Raw genomic sequence first — 20,945 nt, 5'->3', positions numbered from 1 at the left:
GATAATTGGATCAAGCATACAGACATAATTCAGTTCCCATTTTGAAGTTATTCATTCTCTCCTAATTTTTATATTTTTGTTATAAATTTGTATCTCCACATTCAATATTGGAAACTGCCTACATAAAGTTGTGTATGTAATTTAACTTTTCCACCAATTCATCATCATCAAAGGCAGTCCCTCGAAATCGAGGAAGACTTGCTACCACTCTAAAAGTGAGGTCTCAGGTGACTGCACAGTCCAATATGGGAATTACAGTCTCTGTCACAGGTGGGACAGGCAGTGTTTGAAGGAAAGGGTGGGTGGGTAGTCTGGTTTTCCGCACGCTCCTTCCGCTGTCTGCGTTTGGTTTCTACATGTTCTCGGCGACGAGACCCGAGGTGCTCAGCGCCCTCCTGGATGCTCTTCCTCCACTTAGGGCGGTCTTGGGCCAGGGATTCCCAGATGCCTGTGAGGATGTTGCACCTTATCAAGGAGGCTTTGAGGGTGACCTTGAATCATTTCCTCTGACCACCTGGGGTTCACTTGCGGTGTAGGAGTTCTGAGTAGAGCGCTTGCTTTGGGAGTCTCGTGTCGGGCAAGCAGACGACGTGGCCTGCCTAACGGAGCTGGTCGAGTGTTTTTCCACCAATTGGGGCAAGGCCTGAATCCTTTATTATTCAAAATTTGGCTTCCTATACATCCCCCTGTCCCTTCACCCCATTACTTGAAGTTGAACCTTCAGTCATCTTGGTTTTCTTTTCTGCAACTCCCTCCCTTAAAAACCTTCTCAAAACCCATCTCTTCAACCAAGGTACACTTCCTAATTTATCAACCTGGCTTGGCCAGCAACTTTCAGGATTATTTTTCTGGTGCTAGCCAAATTTCACAATTTGTCATGGTGGGATCTGAACTCATGACTCCTGAGTTGCAAGCCTAGCACCATCACCAATAGGCTAATCTGTGAAGTGCCTTCTTTACGTTAAAGGTATATAAACATAACTGGCTATAATCTTTAAAAAAACTTTAGAGGGACCGAACATGGTGGACTTACCGTCCGCAGGTGCCTGCTGCTGCCGGGTTTTCTGGGCGGTCTCCCCTCCGAGCGAGTTTGGTGGAGGCCTCCCGCCTGCAGGCAGGGAAGACCGCTGCGGACTGCCTGCTGGCGTGCAACGTGCGTTAGTGTCCTCCCGCCCACCGAGCTGCCAGTTTGGTCTGGGCGGGAGTCCACTGCAGCAGGGGAAAAGACTGCCGCGTGAAGGCAGGTCTAACCTCAATGGTAAGTAAGAAGACCTGCAAAAAAAGGTTAGTAAACTTCTTTCTTTATTTTATTTCCAGCGATTCAGGTGGATGGGGTCCCCTAACGGTTCGCCAGTATTTTTTTGGGGGGAAATTTTTAATTTTATCTGTTCCCCCCTCCCTGGGCCCGACTCAATCCTCAGCGGTATTTTGCCAAGGATTGCATTTGCTGCCGAGATTGGGAGCTCCTGTGCACTGCTGCCCAGATTCATGGCGTAAGTTCTTTTTTTTGCCGCTGGGAGGTCTTTCCAGGACTTTTTCATGTAAGTTCTGCCCAAAGTACCGCCAGGATCTCAGCGGTCCTTTGGGCGGCATTGGCTGGAACTTAGCTTCCACCAAGTTCGGGGCCTAGATGACCTAAAATGTAAAACAAATAGCTCCCTTAAGTCATGTAAAATCGTTCTAAAATCACATCATCATCATAGGCGGTCCCTCGAACGAGGATGACCTGCTTCCACATGAGTTCACAGATGTTTCAATGAAGGACCCGATGTTCCAGTCCTGAACTCCAATTGAGGGGGTGGAAGATGTCTGCATGGATTTTTTTTTTTGCACACCAGCCACCACATGGGCTTGACAAAGCTAGGCCTGTATTTAGTGGCAAGGGTTAACCAGGATAACTGGAGACCTGCTCTGCTAAAATGACAGTATCTACAGTACAAAGGGGGATCAGCCAGGTGTTATTTTCTGCGGGCATTAGTTTTCTCAGCCAGTCTTTCTCTAAGTGCTCAAATAATCTGTGTGATTTAGGTAGTAGAACAGAGTTTTAACTTCAGACATAGTTGTTAGGTTCTAGTTTTCCAATATCAACATTATAATTTCTTGCATTAAATTCAAATTTTCAATGATTATCTTGGATTTATTGCTTACTTGCAAGTGGAATTACACATTCTTAATAGATTGAAAAGTGAAAACAAACACAATGTGTGGGCATTTCACAGTTCTATTTTCCTATGTTGTTTATTTTTATTGTTGGCATTTTCCAGCAAGAAACAAAAAACAATAAGAAATTTAGTACAAGACTAATAAGGGCCATTAATACAAGGAAGGACTTCAGAGCAAGTATGTTCCCTTAAAGAAAAAGGGTGGGATTAACACATCTAGAGACCCCTGGATGTCATGGGGCACACAGGGTAGGATAAAGAAAAAAAGAGAAGCTTATGACTGATACTGAGGACTCAATACTGCAGAACCCTAGAGAAGTATAGAAAGTACAGGGGTGAAATTAAAAAGGAAATTAGGAAACCAAAAGAGGGCATCAAAAAAGATTGGCAAGTAAAATCAAGGAAAACCCAAAAATGTTTTATAAATACATTAAGAGCAAGAGAATAACTAAAGAGTAGAGCCTGTTAAGAGACCATAAAGGTAACCTGTGTGTGGATGCGGAAGACATGGGTATGATTCTCAATGAATACTTTGCGTGTTTTCACAAGAGAGGATTATACAGCAAGGAGGAGTGTGAAATATTAGAAGAAATAAACATAATGAGAGAGGAAGTATTAAGGGGTCTAGCATTTTGAAAGTGCATAAATCCCCAGGCCCAGATGACATGTATCCTAGGCTGTAAAGAGAAGCAGGGGAGGAAATAGCAGAGGGAGCGATCATCAGTTTCCAATCCTCTCTGGCTACAGGTGTGGTGCTGGAGGACTGTTAATGTTGTACCATTGTTTAAAAAGGGAGAAAGGGATAGACCGAATAATTACAGGCCACTGAACGTAAACTCAGTGGTGGGAGGAGGTAATAAGGAGGTTCGATGAAGATTAGTGCGTTGATGTAGTGTATATGGATTTTCGCAAGGCTTTTGATAAGGTCCCACATGGCAGACTGGTTACAAAAGTAAAAGGCCTGCGAGATCAGGAGTTCGGGCAGCGTCGAAGAGGCAGGAGTCCGGGGAGTCGGAGGCCTATAAAAGGCCCGCGAGATCAGGAGTTCGGGCAGCATCGAGGAGGCCAGCTGGTGCAGGGGCAGAAGATAAACAAAGAAGTAGAAGGAAATCAAATGGTGACGTCACAGCCAAGGGGGTAAGTGAATGGCTGGTGATTGGTGAGTAGTTTTTCTTTATCTTTTCCTTTATCAGTAGGTAACCTTTATCATTATTGTTGCCAAATTAAGTTAATCTAGGGGTTAAGTCATAGCAGGAGAGCTCGGACACGTGTCATGCTCCTCCTGTGCTATATGGGAACTCAGGGATGCTTCCAGCGTCCCTGACGGCTACATATGAGGGAAGTGTATCCTGTTGCAGCTCCTGACAGACCACATTGCAGCACTGGAGCTGCGGGTGGATTCATTCTGGAGCATCCGCGATGCTGAGGATGCCGTGAATAGCACGTTTAGTGAGTTGGTCAAACCGTAGGTAAAGGTTACACAGACAGATAGGGGAAGGGTGACCAACAGGAAGAGCAGTAGAAGGAAGGTAGTACAGAGGTCCCCTGCGGTCATCCCCCTGCAAAACAGATGAATACGTGGCTTGAGGAGGGGTGCAGCAGGAGGGATTCAAATTCCTGGGGCATTGGATCCGGTTATGGGGGAGGTGGGACCAGTACAAACCGGACGGTCTACACCTGGGCAGGACCGGAACCAATGTCCTTGGGGGAGTGTTTGCTAGTGCTGTTGGGGAGGAGTTAAACTAATATGGCAGGGGGATGGGAACCTATGCAGGGAGGCAGAGGGAAATAAAAGGAAGACAGAGGCAAAAGATAGAAAGGAGAATAGTAAAAGTGGAGGGCAGAGAATCCCAAGGCAACAAACAAAAAGGGCCACATTACAGCAAAATTCTAAAGGGACAAGGTGTGTCAAAAAGACAAGCCTGAAGACTCTGTGTCTTAATGCAAGGAGTATCCGTAATAAGGTGGATGAATTAACTATGCAAATAGATGTTAACAGATATGATGTGATTGGGATTACAGAGACGTGACTCCAGGATGATCAGGGCTGGGAACTCAACATCCAAGAGTATTCAACATTCAGGAAGGATAGAATAAAAGAAAAAGGAGGTACCAAAAGGCAGAAAACGCTAGTGGGAGTTGTGTACAGACCTCCAAACAGTAGTAGTGATGTTGGGGAGGGCATCAAACAGGAAATTAGGGATGCATGCAATAAAGGTGCAGCAGTTATCATGGGTGACTTTAATATGGATATAGATTGGGCTAACCAAACTGGAAGTAATACGATGGAGGAGGATTTCCTGGAGTGCATAAGGGATGGTTTTTTAGACCAATATGTCGAGGAACCAACTAGGGGGGAGGCCATCTTAGACTGGGTGTTGTGTAATGAGAGAGGATTAATTAGCAATCTCGTTGTGCGAGGCCCTTTGGGAAAGAGTGACCATAATATGGTGGAATTCTACATTAGGATGGAGAATGAAACAGTTAATTCAGATACCATGGTCCAGAACTTAAAGAAGGGTAACTTTGAAGGTATGAGGCGTGACTTGGCTAGGATAGATTGCCGAATGATACTTGAGGCGTTGACAGTGGATGGGCAATGGCAGACATTTAGAGACCGTATGGATGAACGACAACAATTGTACATCCCTGTCTGGCGTAAAAATAAAAAAGGGAAGGTGGCTCAACCGTGGCTATCAAGGGAAATCAGAGATAGTATTAAAGCCAAGGAAGTGGCATACAAATTGGCCAGAAATAGCAGTGAACCCGGGGACTGGGAGAAATTTAGAACTCAGCAGAGGAGGACAAAGGATTTGATTATGGCAGGGAAAATAGAGTATGACAGGAAGCTTGCAGGGAACATTAAGACGGACTGGAAAAGCTTCTATAGATATGCAAAGAGAAAAAGGTTAGTAAAGACAAACGTAGGTCCCCTGCAGTCAGAATGAGGGGAAGTCATAACGGGGAACAAAGAAATGGCAGACCATTGAACAAGTACTTTGGTTCGGTATTCACTAAGGAGGACACAAACAACCTTCCGGATATAAAAGGGGTCAGAGGGTCCAGTAAGAAGAAGGAACTGAGGGAAATCCTTATTAGTCGGGAAATTGTGTTGGGGAAATTGATGGGATTGAAGGCCAATAAATCCTCAGGGCCTGATGGTCTGCATCCCAGAGTACTTAAGGAGGTGGCCTTGGAAATAACAGATGCATTGACAGTCATTTTCCAACATTCCACAGACTCTGGATTAGTTCCTATGGAGTGGAGGGTAGCCAATGTAACCCCACTTTTTAAAAAAGGAGAGAGAAAACAGGGAATTTTTGACCGGTCAGCCTGACATCGGTAGTGGGTAAAATGATGGAATCAATTATTAAGGATGTTATAGCAGCGCATTTGGAAAGAGGTGACATGATAGGTCCAAGCCAGCATGGATTTGTGAAAGGGAAATCATGCTTGACAAATCTTCTGGAATTTTTTGAGGATGTATCCACTAGAGTGAACAAGGGAGAACCAGTTGATGTGGTGTGTTTGGGCTTTCAGAAGGCTTTTGACAAGGTCCCACACAAGAGATTAATGTGCAAAGTTAAAGCACATGGGATTGGGGGTAGTGTGCTGACGTGGATTGAGAACTGGTTGGCAGACAGGAAGCAAAGAGTAGGAGTAAATGGGTACTTTTCAGAATGGCAGGCAGTGACTAGTGGGGTACCGCAAGGTTCTGTGCTGGGGCCCCAGCTGTTTACATTGTACATTAATGATTTAGACGAGGGGATTAAATGTAGTATCTCCAAATTTGCGGATGACACTAAGTTGGGTGGCAGTGTGAGCTGCGAGGAGGATGCTATGAGGCTGCAGAGTGACTTGGATAGGTTAGGTGAGTGGGCAAATGCATGGCAGATGAAGTATAATGTGGATAAATGTGAGGTTATCCACTTTGGTGGTAAAAACAGAGACAGACTATTATCTGAATGGTGACAGATTAGGAAAAGGGGAGGTGCAACGAGACCTGGGTGTCATGTCATTGAAGGTTGGCATGCAGGTACAGCAGGCGTTTAAGAAAGCAAATGGCATGTTGGCTTTCATAGCGAGGGGATTTGAGTACAGGGGCAGGGAGGTGTTACTACAGTTGTACAGGGCCTTGGTGAGGCCACACCTGGTGTATTGTGTACAGTTTTGGTCTCCTAACTTGAGGAAGGACGTTCTTGCTATTGAGGGAGTGCAGCGAAGGTTCACCAGACTGATTCCCGGGATGGCAGGACTGACAAATCAAGAAAGACTGGATCAACTGGGCTTGTATTCACTAGAGTTCAGAAGAATGAGAGGGGATCTCATAGAAACGTTTAAAATTCTGACGGGTTTAGACAGGTTAGATGCAGGAAGAATGTTCCCAATGTTGGGGAAGTCCAGAACCAGTGGTCACAATCTAAAGGATAAGGGGTAAGCCATTTAGGACCGAGATGAGGAGAAACTTCTTCACCCAGAGAGTGGTGAACCTGTGGAATTCTCTCCCACAGAAAGTTGTTGAGGCCAATTCACTAAATGTATTCAAAAAGGAGTTAGATGTCGTCCTTACTACTAGTGAGATCAAGGGGTATGGCGAGAAAGCAGGAATGGTGTACTGAAATTGCATGTTCAGCCATGAACTCATTGAATGGTGGTGCAGGCTCAAAGGGCCGAATGGCCTACTCCTGTATCTATTTTCTATGTTTCTATGTTTTGGGTACTGCTGGGGGGGATGATTCATCAGGGCAGGACAGCAGCAGCCACGGCCATGGCACCGTGGGTGGCTTTGCTGCACAGGAGGGCAGCAAAAAGAATGGGAGAGCTATAGTGATAGGGGATTCTATTGTAAGGGGAATAGATAAGACGTTTTTGCTGCCGCAATCGAGACTCCAGGATGGTATGTTGCCTCCTTGGTGCAAGGGTCAAGGATGTCTCGGAGTGGTTGCAGGGCATTTTGGAGGGGGAGGGTGAACAGCCAGTTGTCGTGGTACATATAGATACCAACGATATAGGTAAAAAAATGGGATGGGGTCCTACAAGCTTTATTTAGGAAGCTAGGATTTAAATTTAAAAAATAGGACCTCAAAAGTAGTAATCTCAGGATTGCTACCAATGCCACTTGCTCGTCAGAGTAGTAATCGCAGGATAGCTCAGATGAATACGTGGCTTGAGGAGTGGTGCAGAAGGGAGAGATTCAAATTCCAGGGACATTGGAACTGGTTCTGGGGGAGGTGGGACCAGTGCAAACCAGATGATCTGCACCTGGGCAGGACCGAACCAATGTCCTAGGTGGAGTGTTTGCTAGTGCTGTTGGGGAGGGATAAAACTAATATGGCAGGGGAATGGGAACCTATGCAGGGAGACAGAGGGAAGTAGAATGGAGTCAGAAGCAAAAGATAGAAAGAAGAAAAGTAAAAGTGGAGGGCAGAGAAACCCAAGGCAAAAATCAAAAAGGGCCACATTGCAGCAAAATTCTAAAGGGGCAAAGTGTGTTAAAAAGACAAGCCTGAAGACTCTGTGCCTCAATGCGAGGAGTATTCGGAATAAGATGGACGAATTAACTGCACAGGGAGCAATTAATGAATATGATATAATTGGCATCACTGAGACATGGCTCCATGGTGACCAAGGCTGAGAACTCAACATCCAGGGGTATTCAATATTCAGGAAGGATAGACAGAAAGGAAAAGGAGGTGGGGTAGCGTTGCTGGTTAAAGAGGAAATTAATGCAATAGTAAAGAAGGACATTGGCTTGGATGATGTGGAATCTGTATGGGTGGAGCTGCGGAATACCAAAGGGCAGAAAATGCTAGTGGGAGTTGTGCACAGACCACCAAACAGCAGTAGTGAGATTGGGGACAGCATCAAACAAGAAATTAGAGATGCATGCAATAAAGGTACAGCAGTTATCATGGGCGACTTTAATCTACATATAGATTGGGCTTACCAAACTGGTAGCAATACAGTGGAGGAGGAGTTCCTGGAGTGTATTACGGATGGTTTTCTCGACCAATATATCGAGGAACCAACTAGATGGCTGGCCATACGAGACTGGGTGATTTGTAATGAGAAAGGACCAATTAGCAATCTTGTTGTGCGAGGCCCCTTGGGGAAGAGTGGCCATAATATTCTTTATTAAAATGGAGAGTGACACAATTAATTCAGAGACTCGGGTCCTGAACTTAAGGAAAGTTAACTTCGATGGTATGAGACGTGATTTGGCTCGAATAGACTGCGAATGATACTTAAAGGGTTGACGGTGGATAGGCAATGACAAACATTTAAAGAGCACATGTATGAACTTCAACAATTGTACATCCCTGTCTGGAATAAAAATAAAACGGGGAAGGTGGCTCAACCGTGGCTAACAAGGGAAATTAAGGATAGTGTTAAATCCAAGGAAGAGACATATAAATTGGCCAGAAAAAGCAGCAAACCTGAGGACTGGGAGAAATTTAGAATTCAGCACAGGAGGACAAAGAGTTTAAATAGGAGGGGGACAATAGAATATGAGAGGAAGCTTGCCGGGAACATAAAAACTGACTGCAAAAGCTTCTATAGATATGTGAAGAGAAAAAGATTAGTGAAGACAAACATACGTCTCTTGCAGTCAGATTCAGGTGAAGTTATATTGGAAAACAAAGAAATGGCAGACCAGTTGAACAAATACTTTGGTTCTGTCTTCATGAAGGAAGACACAAATAACCTTCCAGAAATACCAGGGGACCGAGGGTCTAGTGAGAAGGAGGAACTGAAGGAAATCCTTATTAGGCGGGAAATTGAGTTAGGGAAATTGATGGGATTGAAGGTCGATAAATCCCCAGAGCCTGATATTCTGCATCCCAAAGTACTTAAGGAAGTGGCCCTAGAAATAGTGGATGCATTGATGATCATATTCCAACAGTCTATCGACTCTGGATCAGTTCCCATGGATTGGAGGGTAGCTAATGTAACACCTCTTTTTAAAAAAGCAGAGAAAATGGGTAATTATAGACCGGTTAGCCTGACATCAGTAGTGGGGAAAATGTTGGAATCAATTATTAAAGATGAAATAGCAGCGCATTTGGAAATCAGTAACAGGATCAGTCCAAGTCAGCATGGATTTATGAAAGGGAAATCATGCTTGACAAATCTTCTGGAAATTTTTGAGGATGTAACTAGTAGAGTGGACAAGGGAGAACCAGTGGATGTGGTGTATTTGGACTTTCAAAAGGCTTTTGACAAGGTCCCACACAAGAGATTGGTGTGCAAAATTAAAGCACATGGTATTGGGGGTAATGTACTGACGTGGATAGAGAACTGGTTGGCAAACAGGAAGTAGAGTCGGGATAAACGGGTCCTTTTCAGAATGGCAGGCAGTGACTAGTGGGGTGTCGCAGGGCTCAGTGCTGGGACCCCAGCTATTTACAATATACATTAATGATTTAGATGAAGGAATTGAGTGTAATATCTCCAAGTTTGCAGATGACGCTAAGCTGGGTGGCGGTGTGAGCTGTGAGGAGGACGCCAAGAGGCTGCAGGGTGACTTGAACAGTTTATGTGAGTGGGCAAATGCATGGCAGATGCAGTATAATGTGGATAAATGTGAGGTTATCCACTTTGGGGGCAAAAACACGAAGGCAGAATATTATCTGAATGGCGGCAGATTAGGAAAAGGGGAGGTGCAACGAGACCTGCGTGTCATGGTTCATCAGTCATTGAAAGTTGGCATACAGGTACAGCAGGCGGTGAAGAAGGCAAATGGTATGTTGGCCTTCATAGCTAGGGGATTTGAGTATAGGGGCAGGGAGGTCTTACTACAGTTGTACAGGGCCTTGGTGAGGCCTCATCTGGAATATTGTGTTCAGTTTTGGTCTCCTAATCTGAGGAAGGACGTTCTTGCTATTAAGGGAGTGCAGCGAAGGTTCACCTGACTGATTCCCGGGATGGCAGGACTGACATATAAGGAGAGACTGGATCGACTGGGCCTGCATTCACTGGAGTTTAGAAGGATGAGAGGGGATTTCATAGAAACATATAAAATTCTGATGAGACTGGACAGGTTAGATGCAGGAAGAATGTTCCCGATGTTGGGGAAGTCCAGAACCAGGGGACATAGTCTTAGGATAAGGGGTAGGCCATTTAGGACTGAGATGAGGAGAAAGTTCTTCACTCAGAGAGTTGTTAACCTGTGGAATCCTCTGCCGCAGAGAGTTGTTGATGCCAGTTCACTGGTATATTCAAGAGGGAGTTAGATATGGCTCTTACGGTTAAGGGGATCAAGGGGTATGGAGAGAAAGCAGGAAAGGGGTACTGAAGGAATGATCACCCATGATCTTATTGAATGGCGGTGCATGCTCGAAGGGCCGAATGGCCTACTCCTGCACCTATTTTTCTATGTTTCTATATCAATGGACTGGTCAGGTGGGCAGAACAGTGGCAAATGGAATTCAATCCGGAGAAGTCTGAGGTAATGCATTTGCGGGGCTAACAAAGCTAGGATACACAATAACTGGTGGAACACTGAGAAGTGTAGAGGAACAGAGTGCATGTCCACAGATCCCTGAAGGTAGCAGCCAGGTAGATAAGGTGGTTAAGAAGGCATACGGAATACTTGCCTTTATTAGCCAAGGCATAGATTATAAGAGGTTATGCTTGAACTGTATGAAACAATAGTTAGGGCACAGCTGGAGTACTGCATGCCGTTCTGGTCACCACATTACAGGAAAGATGTGATTGCACAAGAGAGGGTAGAAAGGAGATTTACGAGGATGTTGCCTGGACTGGGGAATTTTAGCTATGAGCAAAGATTGGATAGGCTGGGGTTGTTTTCTTTGGAACAGAGTAGGCTGAGGGGAGACTTAATTGAGGTGTTTAAAATTATGAGGGGCCTACATAGAATGGATAGGAAGGACCTATTTCCCTTAGCAGAGGGGTCAATACTCTGGGGGAATAGATTTAAAGTAATTGGTAGGTTTAGTGGGAATTTGAGGAGAACTTATTTCACCCAGAGGGTGGTGGGGGTCTGGAACTCTCTGCCTGAAAGGATGGTAGAGGCAGAAACCCTCATAGCATTTAAAAAGTGCTTGGATATTCACTACAAGGCTACGGACCAAGAGCTGGAAAGTGGGATTAGGCTGGATAGCTTTGTCTATCGGCACAAACACGATGGGCTAAATGGCTTCCTGAGTTGTAAATTTGTATGATTCTTTATGACTTGCATTTATATAGCACTTTTCACGACCTCAGGACATCCCAAAGTGCTTTACAGCCAATTAAGTACTTTTGAAGTATTGTAATGAAGGAAACACAGCAACCAATGTGCACACAGCAAGGTCCACAAAACAATAATGACCAGATAATCTGTTTTTCTAATGATGTTGGTTGAGGGATAAATGTTGGCTAGGGTACCAAATTCTTCTTTGAATAGTGCAATGAGCTTTTTTTTTACATCTACCGGAGAGGGCAGACAAGGCTTTGGTTTAAGGTCTCATCCAAAAGTCGGCACACCTCTGGTAGTGCTGCACTGGAGCGTCAGCCCAGACTTTGTGCTCAAGTCTCTGTGGAGTGGGACTTGAACCCACAGACTTAACTCAGAGACAAGAGTGCTACCAACTGAGCCATGGCTGACAATGGCAACGGATGATTTGAATTCCTGCTTATGGAAGCCAGTCATGTAAACCAAACTGTAACTGGGTTTTAAGTGCCGTGTGAACTTGCAGTGGACAGCAGCAGCTCCCTACACACGTCTGACAATCATTTACCCACCATCGCTACTTGTCTGCTGCTGGGCGCCACACCGCGCGCATGTCACCTGGGCAATATCAAAATACTGTTTCTTTGTGCAATTCTGAACTGTTTGGAAAGGAAACGAAATTATGTTGGAGCGGATCAGGGACGGGAATATCACCAGCACCACCAGCGGGCCCCAGAGTAACTGCATCGTCTCAGTCGCCATGGTCCGAGCCAACCGACCTTTCCCCGGCTGCCATCCCACAATCCTCCGGGCCCCGGCAGGTCCTAGCAGCTGCGCGCTGCACAATATTTTATTTCTAAAGACGAATAATCCCAGCGCCATTACAAAACATGCCGATTAGCTTTTGAGTTGAGACTAACGATGTTATGGGATTTTAAAGTTCGTTAATCGTCCACTCAGTTTAAAGATAATGTGTTGTTTTCAATTTAAAATATAAAGCTGTCAGGACCCTGCTTTCCTTCCCACTCTTCCGGCGAGCGCTGCTACGGAAGCTCTATCGTGTTGGTGGCCGGGCTGCGAGAGGGTGAAGAGCGGTTCGTGGTTGGGTATGGAGTCGTCTCTTCCTCCTTCTAGCTCTCTTTAACCTCCCCCCCCCCCTCCTTCCCCCCGCTCTCTCTGTGTCTCTCTCTCTTTTCTTACACAGGGCGGGTCAAGTGGAATGTGAGGCCGAGCCGTGTGGGGAGCTGTGTGAGTATGACGAGGCGCACCCAGAGCTCTGTGGGTGGTGATGGTGGCGGCCGCCGTTGCCTCCTTGGATCGGAGACGTATCGAGATGGTGGAGTGCGAGGCCTCACCACGAGCTGTGATGTGCAGGGAGTTTCGCAGCAACGGTCTCTGCCGAGATATTCTTGCCGTTTGATTTTGCGCAGTATTTTAGCCCAGTGATGGTCACCGTAGACTGATGTGTGGTCCATGAGGGCGAAGCTGAGCATTGTAAAGGTGTCCGTCCGTGTGTACGCGCCCGATCCACCCCATCACAAACACTCGGGCCTGATTCTTACAGACGTTACCCCCGCCCTTCCCCGGTTGGAGTTGAATTGGACTTTGACTCGTCAAACGTGATCTGGACTTTTGAAAGAAATGATTACAAATTTAAGGGGAAAAAAAACAAGAGGCCAAATGACATTTTATACGAGGGATGGTTGTATTATAGGTTTGTTTCTTCGGCCGATCAGATCGTGTACGTTTGAAGTGACCGCCGATATGGTTTTCCTTGCGGTTTCTCCAACCAAATGATTGTTACCTAGATCAGAAATAGTCTTTTGGAGGAAGAGGGCACCATTACACATTGAATTACATCGTGTTCAGGTCTTTGGTTAATTCAACTTCCAATGACTGAAAGGAATGCGAACGTTTGGAATCACCAATTTTACAGTCCGGATTTTGAATTGTCAAGCCGATATATTCTTTCTGCTTTACCTCCTTTTTTTTCATCCACTGTTTTATCCGGTGCTAACCTCTGGAATTCCCTCTCTAAATCTCTCTGCCTCTCTATTTCCCCCCCCCCCCCCCCAAAATGCTCCTTAAAACCTTCTTCTTTGACCAAGATTTTGGTCAATATTTCCTTATGTGGCTTGGTGTCCCATTTTGTTTAATAATGCGCCTTGAGATGTTTTATTACATTAAAGGTGCTTTATAAATGCAAGTTGTTTCGAAGAGTTTCATGCTTGTATCTGATTTCCACTTGTTAATATTTGGGTGTTTTCGAGTTATTTTTATCTTGCCTGGCGCAGGTGAACTGAGTTTAACATTTTTGAAGACGTTTATCAACTTCTAAAGAAGCACTTGGCTAATTCTGTTATATGGGCAACATAGGAATGTGGGGAACTCGCGTTCTTCAAGTTGGCAGAACTGTGTCTCATGTAGATGGAAGATTTTTTTTTATTTCAGAAAGGTTTAAAAATAATTGTTAGGATGAGGATACACACCCAAAACAACATAATGGTGGCTATTTATTTTGGTGTGTTCAGTCAATCCAGATTTATTTTAAATTGGTTTTGGTAATGCAGTTTTAATATGGAACACATCAAGAATTTGCTCATTTAAAATGTTTCTAATTTTATAGTAGGAATAAACGGGTCTTTTTTGGGGTGGCTGACAGTGACTAGTGGGGCTCCACAGGGATCAGTGCTTGGGCCCCAGCTATTCACAATATATATAAATGATTTGGATGAGGGAACCAAATTAATATTTCCAAGTTTGCTGATGACACAAAACTAGGTGGGATTGTGAGTTGTGAGGAGAATGCAAAGACGCTGCAAGGCAATTTTAGATAGGTTGAGTGAGTGGGCAAACACATGGCGGATGCACTATAACATGGATAAATGTGAAGTTATCCACTTTGGTAGGAAAAACATAAGGACAAAGTATTATTTAAATGGTGATGGCTTAGGAGGTGTTGATGTACAGAGGGTGTCCTTGTTCACCAGTCATTGAAAGCAAACATGCAGGTGCAGCAAGCAGTTAGGAAGGCAAATGGTATGTTGGCCTTCATTGCAAGAGGATTTGAGTACAGGAGCAAGGATGTCTTCCTACAGTTATACAGAGCCTTGATGAGACTGCACCTGGAGTATTGTGTGCAGTTTTGGTCTTGCCTAAGAAAGTATATATTTTTTTTTAAAAAGAGGGAGTGCAGCGAAGGTTCACCAGACTGATTCCTGGGATGGCAGGACAATCGTATGCGGAGAGATTGGGTCGACTAGAATTTAGAAGAATGAGAAGTGATCTCATTGAAACGTATAAAATTCTGACTGGGCTGGATAGACTGGATGTGGGGAGGATGTTTCCCCTGGCTGGGAAGTCTAGAACAAGTGGTCACAGTCTCAGGATACGGGGCAGGAAATTTAGGACCGAGATGAGGAAAAATTGTTTCACTGAGGGTGGTGAACCTGTGGCATTCTCTACCACAGAAGGCTGTGGAGGCCAAGTCACTGAATATATTTAAGCGGGAGATAGATAGATTTCTAGACACAAAAGACATCAAGGGGTATGGGAAAAAAGCGGGAATATGGTGTTGAGATAGCGGATCAGCCATGATATTGAATGGCGGTGCAGACTCGAAAGGGCCGAATGGCCTACTACTACTCCTATTTTCTTTGACGTTCGTTTCATTCCAGTTGATTGAAATTCTTATATTGAGAATCCCAACATTATCTTGATTCTAATTGCTTGTTACAAGTTTGACCTTGTTCAATTATTTTTTTGCAGTCTGTAAAGTTGTTTTTAACCCTTGTCCGAGTGGTCTTCTGGTTCTTAAAGGAAACTCCCATTTACAGGTAAGTGCCTTGAGGATGGTAGATGACTGAAAATCCCCTCCTAACTGGGATAAAGCATCAATTTTGTTATCGTCACATAAACCATCCAATGACACTTGCTTTGAATTTTTTTTAAGGAAATATTATGGTTGTTATGAAATGACTTTGCCTTTTAAAGATTTGTCATTTTGAAAGGAGCTGTGTTTGGGTAGGAACTTATTGTTGTGCACATCTAGCTACAGAGCACTTGCATTTCCTATGCTTCACAATTCCATATTTCTTTTTATGCAGGGTTTCTTTACATAGTGAGGCAATAATCAGGAAATAGGCAGTTTCACTATTTCTCAAATACATTTAGAGAATTTCACCAAGTATCTTCATATCAAATATATTTCACAATGCAGGGCTAGATTTTAACTGTCTCCAGCAGCATTTTTTTTTTGGGGGGGGGGGTGTTATTTTCCTGCTTTACCTGAAAACTGATAACAGAAATATTTGTCAGCAAAACTTTGGCGAATCTGACTTTTGATTCTTAGAATTTGAGTTGCTTTGCCCTTTTACTACTATTTAGTCCAATATATGGGAGTAATCTAGGATTCTGCCCAAAATGTATTGAGTTTTTGTTTTTGCAATTGTTGCCAGTCAAAAAACTAAAATTATAATTGAATACAGGTAGGATTGATCATTTAAATCTACCAGCTCATTGCTGTCTTTTAAGTATCATTTTAGAAACCTGTGCAAATTATACCTATTTCCTGTGTTGCTAATTTTGCAATTCTAATGTTTTTAGATCAAAAATCTGTTCTCTCGAGTATATAGTAACACAGTCTGCATGGTCCATCAGGTCAGGTCAAAAATTGATACATTTCAGAGCCCAAAGATGTCACCTTTATGTTCAAAGTATTTGGGAGCAAATAATCATCAAAAATCATAAACTTAAGGACAATGATTTCAAAAGGATTAGAATTTGAGTAATTAAAAAAATAATTAAATATTCTAGATTTAAGGAATAGAAATTCTACAACCGAATTTGCCTTGGAGTTGCTACAGAATCCGATCTACAGTATCTGATATTTTCACTAAAAGATTCTTTTATGATCTACCTGAACGAGCCATCCATTAGACCTAATCATTTGTTTCAGAGGGGTGCTGAATTATGTGCAATGGTGGATTTCTCAATGTCTGGAATTATTTAAGACGTTTTGAAAATGGCAGAGTTATGGATTTTACGATTTGTGGTGTTGCTTTATATCTGATTTTGTTTGGTTCATGCAGAGTTAGCGGATTGCTTGGAAGGACAAAAATCAGGTTACTGGCTTGAGATAACTTGTACACCTCTAGATTGAAGTTACTTGGTAGGGGTGGACTTCAATGCGGGATAAAAGATATGATGGACTTTCTAAATTGAGGGCCTAGGGTGCAGTTGGTAAATTAAGCTCATATTTTGTTTTATGTCTAATATCAGTGGAATTTTAAATCATGGGTCCTTTTTATAATTCTTGTTTGGAGAAAGAAGAATGCAGTGGTAGTAAGCTGCAATTGGCTCGACAGCAGGTTTGATGTGCGAATGAAACCATCAGCAATTTGATCGATCACATTATTTTAGGATGAACTGCATTCCACTGAGGTACTACTGCTGAATTACAATATTTATATCAATTTTTTTCACATTAAATACAATTTCAGTCGTTTATCAGACTTTGAGGGGGATATGGCATTGTGGACATCTTCAGCATTTTCAAAAACAACTCTCGTGCATTTGGTGGTGTTTAATGAGTTGGGAGCTTTTGAGATTTAATGGTTATATTTTTGGAGTGATAACTCAATATAAAAAAATCTTATTTTGTGCAAAGTAAGAAGAATCTGTTTTATTCTTAAAATGAGCATTTCTGACTTATTTATATTGTATTTGGAAGTTAATGAAGTATCCAGAACCTTTTTTAAATAATTTGATATCATCCTGTGTGCCTTTCTTGCCTGCAGGTGACTTTTTCTATTGATAGAGCTCAGCATGGCTGTGATCATCCGCTTGCAGGGGCTCCCAGTTTCTGCAGGAACCTTGGATATTCGTCACTTCTTCTCTAGATTAACCATTCCTGATGGAGGGGTGCACATTATTGGTGGTGAACAGGGAGAGGCATTCATTGTATTTGCCACAGATGAAGATGCACGGCTTGCTTTGATGAGGTCGGGTGAAATTCTTAATGGGAGCAGAGCAAAGCTAACACTAAGTAGCAGAAATGAAATGCAGAATACAATTGAAATGAGTCGTAAGCGATATACACGCTCGAGTGGAGAACCGTCCGGTTCTAGAAGGTCAGGATCCAGCAATTCTGGCACAGGTGGGTTAGGTAGCATACCTTCTACACTAGCTGCAAACTTAGTTGCAGCTATGCAACATGGAATAAGTACATGGAGTGACATTGGAAGTTCCGGTATGAACAACTATGGCTCTCGCAACGATCCCATGATGAGTGGTAATATGTCCACAATGGCTTTATCTTCTCCACAGAACCATCCAGTTACTCCTGCTTCCTCCATGTCTGCATACTTTGGAATGTCTTCTAGAGCAATGAGTGGTAGCTTGGATAAATTTAATGGCTCTGGGTCAATGGATCCCTCTGCTGATTCAGTTTACAATCAAATGAGAGAACGAGGAGCATCTTTTAATCCTGATGTTTACGTGCACCTGCAAGGCATGCCGTATTCTGCAACAGAGCTTCAAGTAATTGAATTCTTCCACGGTTTACAAGTTGAAGAAGTTCATCTAGTAAAGAATAATTGGGGTCTGAGTAATGGAGAGGGTTTTGTTCGGTTTGCCAGTGCTTGGGATGCAACTGAAGGACTAAAACATCACAAAAAATACATGGGGCAGAGATTTGTAGAAGTGTATCGAGCTACAGAGCGGGAGTGGCTTTCCGCGATAACTGATTCGTTGATAGAAGATAGGCATTCAGATCTAAACCGAGGAAATCGTGGCCGCTCCCCACATCGTGAAGGAAAATATTTCCATACTCGAACTCGATCAAGATCACCTCGAAGGCGCAGATCGCGATCTCATTCCCCTCGTGATCAAGATTATTGTGTGCAGCTGAAAAATATGCCCTATGGCATCTCAAAAAAAGATATACGGAATTTCTTTGATGCGCTGAACGTAGCAGATGACCAGATTTACCTTGTATATGTCAATGGTAGAAATGTAAAGGAAGCTTTTGTGAAATTTAAAAACTCTGCCGAGCATCGTAAAGCTCTAAAGTACCATAAGCAATGCATCAGACACCGTGCAGTTTATGTTTATCCCATTGCTAAAAAAAACATGTTCGAGTTGGTGGACTCTGTCAAGAACCAAAAATCGAGAGAAAGATCTCCCTATAAAATTGAAGAAAAAAGATACCAGTCAAGAGAAGATCATTCCTCATCAAGATTATATATTTATGTTCGTAACCTTCCATTTGATATCTCCAAATCTGAGGTCTATAAATTCTTTGAGGGATTTGGTGTGGCTGATTATGGGATCCACATACTTGTTGATGATAATGGCATTGGACTAGGAGAGGCTCTGGTCAAGTTCAAATCTGAGGATGACGTACTAAGGGCTGAGTGCTTGTATGGTAAAAAGCTTGGAGGAAGAGAAGTTTTGCTAAAACTGGTTACTCCAGAAGAGGTGCTTGAACTTGGTATTGGTTCTGTGCATGAAAGAACCATAGGTCAAAAGGAGCATGACTATTTTGGTTCATATGGTAGTGGTGGTGATCACTCATTATCTCTTGATATGCATGAATTAGCTGAGCCTTTCTTTGAACATCCTGGTAGTTTGGGTTCTGTATCCATGCAAGGACCAAGGTATGGCCATGAAGAAGGACTTTATGGAGGATTTGACGCTGGAAACAGCAATTTTGGAGGCTACAGTGGAGGTGGATCTGGATATGATTCGGGCTACCGAGGTAATATGGGAGTGTCCAGTGGCATGGCTGTTGTGAAGGCTTTCAACCTGCCTTTCAAAATCTCCGTTGATGAAATACTGGACTTCTTCTATGGCTATCGTGTTGTTCCAGAGTCTGTCAGTGTGCGGTACAATGACAAGGGGCTACCGGCAGGCGATGCTGTAATTACATTTGAAACAGTTGATGAAGCAATGGCTGCTGTTCGGGAACTGAATGAGAAACCGATTGGAAAAAGAAATGTCAAACTCAGTTTGTTATAAGTACAGTGGAACCTGCATTTTAATTTTTAATGAACAAACTTTAGGTTCTCTGAAGTAAAAAAACAGTTGCTATGTGGCCACTGGTTCTGCTGAACTGAATAAATAACTTAATTGAGTTGTTGTCATTTGTGACTTTCAGGCAAACATGATTCCTGTTGAAATTGTTTTTTGTTTTAAGTGTTTCCAGAAAATAGTTAGCTCTAGTGTACTGCTTTGGGGTATCTTATATTCTGTCTTAATTCAATTGATATAGTTTACAAGATTGTATTCTAACTTTGTTCAGTTTCTTAATTTGATGGGGTTTGAAAGTTAAATGCTGTTGTCGTCTAGATGGTTTGAAAGTAAACTTGAGTAGTTGAACTTCAGCATGCAGAAGTTCTGCATTAATTTTATTTTTTCACTGTAAAAGGATGATTGAGTGAAACCTTTTAAACTACTCAATATCCTGTATAATACTGTGTGTAACTTTTTTTTAACTGGTATTTTTTTCCATTTACCCCAATTCTATTTAAGGAAACTAGTGGTCATGAAGTAGACTTGTGCTGACCAAAGTTTGCTTTGAACATAGTGATGTGCACAATAGAAGTGCACACATACTTTTCCAATAAGCAAAAATTTGCTTGGAAGTGCAAATGCACTGTTGCAATAAGCAAAATCCAGCCCAAATCAGCAGGTAGAAGTTATTAGACCACAGGGAAACCAACTAACTGACCACATTACAAAAATTAAAATTTTATTTACCCCATACATGTCTATTGAAGGAACATTTTTCTTAAAATGACATTTCTGAATAAGACTCAAATTACTTGATGCTCAAAAGAGTGGATTTTTGTTCAGTCTCTTGTCTAATAGGGGTATTCGTGTTACAGAAAGATAATCAAAAGAAAGTTGCGACATAATTCCCATTTGTTAAAAACATAGGAAGTTATTTACAAAATGCCTGTTTAAGGTTCTGGAGTATGGCAGTGCAATTCCATAACTAAATATTTGAATGCTTACATGGTCCAGTTACCCTCTCTTTCTTTAAATGTACCAGATTTGTCCAGTTTAATCCTTGTCTAGAATGACACCAGGAATTTGATTTTTGCATTTGTAGGCCTGTTAACCCTTTTAATTAAAAAATCTTACAACTTCAATGCATTTGTGTTTGTTGGAAAACCTACATTGTGTGTTGTGTTTGACAGTTAAGACAACTAATTGCCATTGTGCAGTAAGCATTTTTCTTTGTACAATAATAGCAAATGGTTTGTCATGCCAGAGAATATGTTTAAAAGCCACTTACATTTTTTTTTTGTGAAGGTCTTACTAAAGGTATCTTTTTATCTGCGATTTATTCTGCATAAGTTTTCTGCTTCATAGTTACCCTTCAAAATGGAACAGTTAACGTGTTGTGCATTTTTTGATATATAGTAGTATTGAAGCACCTAGCTAATTATTTGAGATTTTCATCTCGCACGTCTACAAATATGGATGTGAATTCTTGCTAGGCCAGAATATCCAGTTCTGAATAGTTTCTGTTTAAATTATGGAATTCAGCACCTCCATTTTAAATTCTAACTACAGGTTTTTAAAAATTGACACAAGCAGTT

The 20,945-nt window shown here is 42.6% G+C and overlaps 2 protein-coding genes across 8 annotated transcripts in view; one reads left to right on the top strand and one right to left on the bottom strand.

The window, feature by feature from the left end:
* The window catches only part of tmem67 (transmembrane protein 67), a 432,102-nt gene extending 420,010 nt beyond the window's left edge, over positions 1-12,092 (bottom strand). For 3 of the 4 annotated variants that reach the window (XM_070893974.1, XM_070893984.1, XM_070894002.1), the window contains exon 1: positions 11,910-12,092. In XM_070893974.1, coding sequence (XP_070750075.1) covers positions 11,910-12,084 — 175 coding nt within the window. In that variant the 5' untranslated portion in view covers positions 12,085-12,092. Of the gene's footprint in view, positions 1-1,033; positions 1,273-11,909 lie in introns of all 4 variants that reach the window. The other variant, XM_070893994.1, reaches the window with a different exon arrangement.
* A 277-nt stretch (positions 12,093-12,369) lies between these two features.
* Positions 12,370-20,492, top strand: LOC139276240 (RNA-binding protein 12-like). 4 transcript variants are annotated; one of them, XM_070893937.1, is made up of 3 exons: positions 12,370-12,443; positions 15,106-15,173; positions 17,136-20,492. In XM_070893937.1, the coding sequence occupies exon 3, from the start codon at positions 17,164-17,166 to the stop codon at positions 19,354-19,356; it is 2,193 nt and encodes a 730-aa protein (XP_070750038.1). In that variant the 5' UTR covers positions 12,370-12,443; positions 15,106-15,173; positions 17,136-17,163; the 3' UTR covers positions 19,357-20,492. The 4 variants fall into 4 exon arrangements, with proteins under 4 accessions (XP_070750038.1, XP_070750056.1, XP_070750048.1 ...); XM_070893955.1 differs by lacking the exon at positions 12,370-12,443 and adding an exon at positions 12,484-12,728; XM_070893947.1 differs by lacking the exon at positions 12,370-12,443 and adding an exon at positions 12,484-13,051.
* The last annotated feature ends 453 nt before the right edge of the window (positions 20,493-20,945 follow it).

This window comes from Pristiophorus japonicus, chromosome 1 (genome assembly GCF_044704955.1).
Source record: "Pristiophorus japonicus isolate sPriJap1 chromosome 1, sPriJap1.hap1, whole genome shotgun sequence".
NCBI lineage: Eukaryota > Metazoa > Chordata > Chondrichthyes > Pristiophoridae > Pristiophorus > Pristiophorus japonicus.
Note: the sequence above shows the minus strand (reverse complement) of the source record. Positions and strands in the feature narration are given on the sequence as shown.